The sequence below is a fragment of the Hibiscus syriacus genome, unplaced genomic scaffold (genome assembly GCF_006381635.1).
Source record: "Hibiscus syriacus cultivar Baekdansim isolate YM2019G1 unplaced genomic scaffold, ASM638163v2 tig00110597_pilon, whole genome shotgun sequence".
NCBI classification, from domain to species: domain Eukaryota; kingdom Viridiplantae; phylum Streptophyta; class Magnoliopsida; order Malvales; family Malvaceae; genus Hibiscus; species Hibiscus syriacus.
Window position 1 is genome coordinate 3,396,025 of NW_024062795.1, and position 9,260 is coordinate 3,405,284.

The 9,260-nt window shown below is 35.9% G+C and overlaps 2 protein-coding genes across 2 annotated transcripts; both read right to left on the reverse strand.

The window, feature by feature from the left end:
• Positions 1-970: 970 nt before the first annotated feature.
• Positions 971-2,566, reverse strand: LOC120134758 (40S ribosomal protein S25-2). The gene is made up of 4 exons (XM_039151192.1): positions 2,483-2,566; positions 2,293-2,367; positions 2,059-2,193; positions 971-1,146 (listed from the first exon to the last, which is right to left on the reverse strand). The coding sequence occupies exons 1-4, from the start codon at positions 2,483-2,485 to the stop codon at positions 1,033-1,035; spliced, it is 327 nt and encodes a 108-aa protein (XP_039007123.1). The 5' UTR covers positions 2,486-2,566; the 3' UTR covers positions 971-1,032.
• Positions 2,567-3,857: 1,291 nt separating this feature from the next.
• On the reverse strand, positions 3,858-7,193 carry LOC120134649 (diaminopimelate decarboxylase 2, chloroplastic-like). The gene is made up of 8 exons (XM_039151087.1): positions 6,620-7,193; positions 6,177-6,351; positions 5,921-6,070; positions 5,476-5,637; positions 4,961-5,146; positions 4,338-4,460; positions 4,168-4,257; positions 3,858-4,026 (listed from the first exon to the last, which is right to left on the reverse strand). Exons 1-8 carry the CDS (start codon positions 7,117-7,119, stop codon positions 3,946-3,948), a joined length of 1,467 nt encoding a protein of 488 aa, XP_039007018.1. The 5' UTR covers positions 7,120-7,193; the 3' UTR covers positions 3,858-3,945.
• Between the last annotated feature and the right edge of the window lie 2,067 nt (positions 7,194-9,260).

A 9,260-nucleotide genomic window follows, 5' to 3' on the forward strand; every position in this document is an offset into this window, starting at 1 on the left:
GAAGTAACTTAATCTTCACATCGATAAAATAATCATAAGTGTCAATTTTACTCACAATTGAATCACCACGAGCAATATCATATACAACATGATCTCAATTATCAATGGTAATTCTATCTTTTTCGTTATTTGTCCATATAATAAATTAGACTCTTTTTTAGGGTTTGTTATGCAGAGGTGAGCTTTATAGCGATGACAATGAATGGGGATACATTAAGTTTTCGATATAAATATAGAGTTTATTTTAAGTTACATGTGTTACTATATATTTGTAATATTTGTGATGTTTATATTTATAGTGTATTATTATTCTTTTTATACATAGAGATAAACAAATCAAAATCACGTTAAATTTTATTTTTTTATGTGTGATCTTTTATATATTGATCTCGTTCTCGCTTGTAACTTCCTAATACAACAGACGTTAGAGGCCCCATTTCTTGAATTGACATAAAATAACCAACCAATATAGACTAGGGAATCAGCATAACGTCACCTTAAAGTTGATAAGTAATTTCGACCGACCCATATTTTCTCCAATCATAATTTCAATAGTGAAAATATTACACACCCCATGTAGGTTAAAGCCCAAACACACTACTTACAGCCGTCAATTTTTTCTACTGATTGTTACATCCATAGCATCCACCAATTATCAGAAATGGGTTTGATTTTTACTGGTTAGAACTTGGGCCTCCCCAAAGTTTAAAAAATTAAATGAAGGTTGGCTCATCTTCCATTTTAAAATTGCATCTCCTTACATTCATGATCTGCATTGTTTTGGATTTAAGAAGTATTTAATTAATTCTAGTAATAAGATATCTCTAGTTAAATTACTTAGCACACTAATGACAAATTTAAGACAGAATCCTGAAAAGTATTCATTAAACCAGAACAATAAAAAAGAACGTAGCTCACACGTTCTAAACAAAAAAGGGCGGCAGAAAGTAAAAAATGATTCACTTAGAAGTCAACCCAACGTCGAAAGGCAAGACTGCATCGAACAAGCCACGCAAAATTCTAACAAACCGTCTACGTATTTGTTGCCCTTGTGTAAATCTGCTGGCTTGAATGGGCAGACACCAGCCTAATCAGTCCTTTCGCCATCAATTCCCTAATAGCCTTCCTCGCAAGCGACCCATTAATCTGAAAGGTGCATACAATACCATGAGACATCATTGAAACAAAGCTTTTGTTTAATAGAAGTTCAGACAAGCACCCACATGCAGACCGATATACAAGAACATTACCATGACAGAAGACCAATTACAGCCATAACCTACAAAGATTAGAACACAATAGCATATGAAAAGATGCATTTCAAATTGCCATTTGGTGCTTTTAGCAGCGGTACCATTCTATTTCTGCTAGCTAGTACAAGTCAATTGATAACCAAACATGGGGATAAATCAATGGAGCAAAATCCCATCTAAATCCAAGTTTCGAAATACAGCACCCAAATTCAGTCTATTCATGCAACAGTCAGTAACTAAAGCATAATTACAAGATCTATTCATGCCAACAATCTGAAAGGTGCATACAATACCATGTCAGACATTATCAAAACAAAGCTTTCATTTAATAGGAGTTCGGACAAGGACCCAAATGCAGACATTATATATAAGAACCGTACCATGAGGGAAGACCAACTACTGTCACAGCCTACAAATATTAATCGAAACACAATAGCCTATGAAAAGATGTATTTGAGAATGCCATTTGACACTTTTAGCTGCGATACCATTCTATTTATGCTAGCTAGCACAAGCCATTCAATAACCAAACATGGATATAAATCAATAGAATAAAATTCCGTCATCTAAATCCATGTTTCGAAGTACAGCACCCTAATTCAGTCTATTCATGCAACAATCAGTAAGTAAAGCATAATTATAAGATAATGGGCAGTGAATGGTTCCAAATACATATAAAAGAGAGAACAACCATCAAACTAGAATACAACAGTATCGCAAATAAAAGAGAACCCATTTAAATAATCAACATACAGAAGGGGGGAAATATTTTTTTTTTAAAAAAAGCTAAAGAAATGAAAAGTACCCTCAAACGATCAGAGAGGATAGAGGGAGTGATGAGCTTGTATTTAGGAGCTTCAGAGAGAAGCTTGTCATAGGTAGCCTGGTCAAACAACACCATGTTATTCACCTTCTCCTTTTGCTTTCCCTTGCTCCACTTCTGCAAATACAAAAAAGACCCCAAGTTTGATGAAATCATAAACAGAAAAAAATCAACCCCATTGAATGAATAAAAGAATCATATAATTAAAAAAATGACCTTCTTCTTCTGTTTGCCACCTCCGGACTTAGCTGGCTTGGAGGAAGGAGGAGGGGCTTTGTCTTTCTTAGGAGCCTAGCAAAAAGCAAGCCAAAATAAACCAAAAACTGAGTTAGTAATCTAAAAACAAACCATAAAAAAGAATGGTAAATCCGATGTCTTCAACAATGGAGGAAGGAGATGAACATACCATGGAATTACAAAAATATGAGCTTTAGGTGGAAAGTGAGCTTTGTGTAACCCTAGGGTTGGTCGCCGCTGCCTGAGCTGAGAGACAAGGAAGAAAGTCTATTTTATTTATTCAAAGAGTGTAAACTTGACCTAGGTATCTGAAGTGTCGACCTCGGCCCAATGTCTCGCTAACCATTGAGAAGCTGAAGATTAAGGCCCAAACCTACTAAAGGTCAAATCCACGTCTTACCGCAGCAATCCCTTGCAAACTACAAGCCACGACACTATAGATGTCAATTTTTTTTTGGGGTAATCCATAATTATATTCAATTTATTTGTCGACTAATTTAGATTGAATATTGTAGAAGTTTATTATGAAAGTGATATTCTTAACTTAATTTGTTCAATTTACAATATTAAAATTTGAACTTTTAATCTTACTTAAAAGTTATAGTCTCTTATCCTACTATATCAACTGATTGTTAATTAAATTTTAATTTTTTAACCATAATTTTATTTGTGTATTTTTGTGATGGTAGAATAACAATATCTAATGGAGCATTTTTCCTATATAAACTTTTGATAGGAGGAAAGAGTTATAGATATCGATATTTGAAAGACGATGAATATCAGAATTTAAAAATGAATTATAATAGAATTTATTAAACGGCCTCAGAAGGGAATATTATTCTCCATGGAGGTTTCGACTCGAATAAGTACGTCTGCAAAGAATGTATGTTATCGATAATTAAAAAAGATATTATTTTATAATCGCTCCATATTATTTAAAAAAATGGGCTAAAATTCATTATTAATGTTCTATAAAACTCACTTTGATCTTTATTAATTTCTTAAAGGATTTTAGTCCTCAATGTTTTAGTTTTAATCAAAATAATACTTTTACATGAGAACTTATATATACGTGATAAGACCTAAATCAAATATATTAAAGTTAACAAAATTTCATTGTTACCGTCGAACTATTCACCAAGAAAACATTTCATGCTTATATTGCGCCTATTACTAAGCTATCATTGTTGTATAAAATAATTTCAGTAGTTGAGATAGTGAAGCAGTGATGTTATTGTGATTCATTGACATAATTGGAGAAAAAACCCCCAAAAAAAAACAATTTGGATTGTAATCTTATTCGTTTAGATTGAAGATAATCTTTTGGTGGTCAACTTGCATGATTTAAGTATGCATATCCAGCGTAAGAACAGGATAATATCCGCGTGCATTTAATTTTATTCGGATACTAACTGAAAAAAGTGATTATAATAATTTTGTATAATAAATTTTAGATGCTTACTGATAAACTTCTAATTGTATTAGATTTTTCAAAAGATTTGCAAAGCTTTCATTGCCAGGCAAAAAAAGCTTGTAAAAAAGGCTTATTAAATGAAAACTGGAAGTACATAATGTCCATGAATTTTGCAAAACATCCAATTTCAGGTCTCCATCTTACTTGTTTTAGTCAAATTACAAACCCTCAAAAAACCGCACATGGTCTTCAAATGTCTCACCATGTCGGATTTTGGTCACCGAGCCATCTTCTTCGACCTGAAAACAAGAGTTCCATATTCCCATTTATACCTTTTACCATTGAAATATTATGCTAATGAAGTAAGATGGTTATTGTTAGATAATAAAAATCTCGAAATATGAGAAGCTTGCAACGTAGACAAGGTTGAAGCTCGTTACCCAGTACTCGGGAGGGCGCATCTTCAGATTGTACGTTGATGCCATGCTCATGCAGTATGCACCTGCATCGTGGACGACCAGGCCAGTCCCCTGCAAAAATATAACTTCAGAAGATGCAAATCTCAAACGATTGATGCTCCGATCACCTCCTTACAGGAAAAAACAAATACCTTAGCTGGGGTCGGAAGTTGTCTCTCTTTTCCCAAGAAATCTGCGGACTCGCAAACAGGGCCAACAACATCAAATGTGGAAACCTCCGTGTCGGGAGGTGTAGGAGAAACCAGTTCTATATGCTGCAAACAAACATGAATGGTCCATTGAGAATGGACGGGTATAAACGTATAATTCAGAATACAAAAAAATTCGATGTGGGTGACTAGCTATTGTTAAAAATAAATACTTAAAACAGAAGCTAAATACACATGCATTGCGAAGTTGATTAAACAGATAGGTGAAGGAGGTGAGACTGAGCCAATAATCTACTTCGATACAAGTTCAAACCAATGGCACCTAGGATGGAGACATAGTTAAAACAAACAGTAAGATACACCTGGCATAAATTTGTCAAAAACTCAACCTCGATAAATGATGAGAGTCGTACCGAGTAAGAATGAATATCAGCATAAATTTTTCACAGCTTGAAAATGAAAAATGATGATACCATCATATCGAGCAAGATGAACTAAGCCTTTCAAATAAGAAAGATGCTAGCATATTGGTTTTCCAATCAACAACATTTAAGGAATGGTTTTTTTAGGGTTCTGCACTATGGAAATGGTTTACCAATACTTACTTGGTAAGCATCATAAAGACTCGGACGGATAAGTTCAGCCATACTGCCATCAATAACGATGAAATTTTTTGTTCCATTAGTTTTGACTCCAGTAACACGATTTACCAAGCAGCAAGTATTTGCAATGAGCGATCTCCCTGGTTCAATGACTAGATTAAGATTTCTTGAAATGACCAATTCTCTGACCTACACCAACCACCGTCAAGAAAAACACATTATTAGTAAAAAAAATTCCCTGACATGAATAATGGCCATGAATCATGATAAGTATCATAGCATTTATTCCAAAAATGAAAGAAACTTTCACATAGAAAGTATATGAACTGAAAATTAGGATGCAGTTGTACTTTATTGTATAAAGCACGTACAGAGACAGAACACCTTACATTCCAGCCAAAGTGTGACTACTATGGTCTGAAACACCTATTTCTCACACCAGCTGGCCAAATAATTCATGCATGAATAAACCACATGCATCGAAACAACAATTTCAAGATTTAGAGTCCGAGCCTTACAGTGTCAATGAGATCTCTAGGTTTGGGAAGGACGGCACCACTATGGTAGTAATCTATCCCCAACCCGCCTCCAATGTTCAGATAATCAACTTCAAAACCTTGGGAGCGGATTTTGTCAATGTAGTTGACCATAAGAACTGCAGCATCCCTGAATATATCCACCTGAACAACATTGTGTAAGGGTTTCAAATTAGAAGTTGCATGAGCAGCAATAGCATTGATGTGCAACTTCTGAATAATAAGACAAAAAGACTATAAAAAATAGAAAATAATCAAATTGAAGCGATGGAAGCATCTTAGAAACAAGTACTGGCTGATCCTGCATCAGTCAACTTGATCATCTGAAAAAAAAAAGGTTAGCCACTGCAAACCCGCCTTCGAAATTCTCTAACCGGATCTAACTAGCTGAAAGCTACATCAGATAAAGGTGCTGTTGAAAACATACCTTGGTAATTGTCGAACCAAGATGACAATGGGCTCCGACAAGCTTCAGCTCATTAGGGTGTGCCTTTACAGCATCCAGAAACCACTGCAGCTTCTCATTCCTAATACCAAATTTAGAGTTCTTGTTCCCAGTAGCAACATATGGATGAACCTACAAGGGAATATCCAAGTCATTTAAAACACAGAAATCTAAAACTCAGATAAAAAAACATGCTCCTACCATCTCTTAAATATTGATTGTATAACCACTACATTACCTGAGGATCCACATCCGGGTTGATCCGAAGCAAAACATTAACCTTTCTGCCAGCAAATTTTGCAGCTGCAACAATATTCTCCAGATCAAATTCACTATCCACATTCACAAAAACACCTTCTTGGGCAGCTAGTACCAAATCCTCCAAGAGCTTCCCATTTCCATTAAATATACACCTATAAATTCAGATATAAGCACCAATCAAACTATATATGCAGTCAAACAAAAACCACAACATCAACTTGGCAGTGGCACGTCATAAAGCAAGGTGAATAGATTAAAATCCCCATGTCATTGCAATAATGCTTTTTCTTATACACAAAAAAACCAAACTTTTGATCAAATCTTTGAGAAATTTATATCCTTCTGTACCCAAAACGTGAAACAAAAACACAAGTAGTTTGCAAAAATAAAACAAGCATTGTCCAGAGTAAGAAAATGTACTTAGTTGGATCGAAGCCGGCATGAAGAGCCAACTTGAGTTCATTGCCACTAACAAGCACAGCACCACAACCCAACTTCCTCAAATGCTGCAAAATCTTCAAGTTATTATTGGCCTTAATAGCATACCCAATGATGGGATTCTTCAAGCCTTCAAGAGCTTCCTTATAAGCTTCCACATTCCTAGTAATCTGGGGCTTACTGTACAAATAAAAAGGCCTCTTTTCCACTTTTCCCATGATGTCCTCGACCTTGATATCCTCACAGTAGAGAAACCCATCTGCGGATTTTGTGAAGCAGTGTTCAAAAGTGGGGCTCTGGGTTCTAGCAGCGTTTTGAGAGAGGACAGCTTTGAGGGAGAGAGAATGGCGTTTGAAGAGATTTTTGGATGGTTTGAGGGGTAAAACGGGGAGTTGGGTAAATGGGTTTTGTTTCAAAGGATGGTTTAGGGTTTTGGGAAGAGATGGGGAGTGGGAGAGAAGGCTGTGAGTAGTCGCCGCCATGGATGATGAAAATGCAGCAGCTTATGTTTGTTGGCAGCTAGTGTCAGATAAAAGTGAAAAATTAGGTTTCCAGTTTTGTAGGAATTAGGAAGCAAATTTAATCAGTAAAGCTTCAGACATTATTAAGAATTGGGATTGGGCTATACACTGTTTTATCAGTCCATTTAAAAAACTGGGCTCTGAATAAATCAAACAACAGTTGAAGCATTCAACATGAGATGTAACCCAATTGACTTATGCACAATAAAATAATTATATAATATGAAAAAGATGATCCTCAAAACCTGTCATATATATATATATATATATATATATATATATATGATGACATCTCACAATCTTTCATTGAATTTCATATTATGAAATATTTAGATATTCTGCAGCACATTAACTCTTGATATTATGATACAGATTCCTGTGTTCGAGGAAATTCGATCTCGAAAAAGCGAAGCAAATGGGGGGCTGATATGCTCCAATGGAGGAAGGATTTTGGGGGTGGACATGATCATGGAGATAAAACAAGAAACATCGATCACACTGCTATATATGTACACGCATTGCAACCTTCTTATCCGTGTTCTGAACTTGCTTCTTTCGGACTGCTTTCGATGTCAAGGACTTTGATTTCAAAGAATACAATGAAGTGATTAAGTATTATCCACAAGGATGTCATGGAGTTGATAAAGATGGACGACCTGTTTACATCGAAAGGCTCGGTCAAGTCGATGCTAATTGCTAACAAGCTGACTCAAGTCACAATCATCGACCGATATCTGAAGTACCATGTAAAGGAGTTCCAGAAGACCTTTGCTGTTAAGTTCCCTGCTGCATCCATTGCTGCAAAAAGGGCAAATTAATCAAAGCACAACCATATTGGATGTTGAAGGAGTGGTATGTGAAATATGTCAGTATATATATGTATGTATGTCTTAAAATGTTGCTTGATTGCAGTTCTAATACTTACGTGTTAACTATAAATGAACAGTTGCAGTTCTCGTACCAGAGCAAATTGCTGGAAGTGATCAATGCTAAGTGAGTCCCTTCTAAACCGATTGAACTCGTTGTTGTATTCCGATCGTTGACAAGGGGATCGATGTTGTCCGATCGTCAACAAGGGATCGATTCTTTTTGGCCTAAATCAGTGGAAGATCAAAATTTTGTCATTTCCAAAGGTACATGTTTTTCCCCCCGACAGGCTAATTCTTTAACCTTTCAATTACTACCGCCAAACTTTCAACCGCAACGTAACTACGTGAAGATAGTTTGATGAACCAACATGATATTGTTCTAACATCACCATTTTGTTCTTTCTTTTTGTTTTTTGGCCAAAAAGTGAAGGATGATGGGACAGGAATGAGCACCAACAACTTCGGAGGAATAATAAGCTTCGGTTATAAGTATCGTCACCATGATTCGCTTGTCTCGCAACATACCGAGGAAACTAAACGAAGCTACCTTGTACAGTGGTCAAGTTTGCTAAGCAAAACCGATGTTCACAGGGCGTATGATGGAGCAGTCGCAACCGTGGACTATGACGAGGGACGACTACATTACCGTGAAGAAACGCATGGCTAAATTGGATTAGGCGGTGAGTTTTCTCATGCGGAAACCGGCAACCATGCCGCCGGAGAAAGAGGAGATGCTGAATGATGCGTTAAGAAGGGTCTGCGTCCTGGAAGAAGAGCTATCTGCTGCAAAGACGGTAGATTGTTAACAGCTTGGTTAAATTTTAAGAACTCAAAATGCCTGGTGAACCCGAAAAGAAGGACGGGGGCATGTATTTTCTCGCCGTGCTTGAATTTCAATTGTTTGTTTCTCCTTTGTTGAATACGCAGAAACTTCAGGAAGCCCTTGATAAACAGGAGGAACTTCAAACATGCATTAAGAAGGTCTGTAAGTTGTCAGAGCTTTTATACGGCACATCAAATCTTAAGAAAAAATTCCTTTAATCTTTAAAAAAACATTACAGTTATTTTATTAAATCTAACCCTCTGTTTGTTATAAATTAAAACACAGACCTCATAAAATGTTATGCTGCGTAAAAACCCACGTATATATACATCCGAATTGTGTGTGTGTATATATATATATATATATATATATGATTATTTTTGATGTACTGGAATTTTTTTCATATGCAA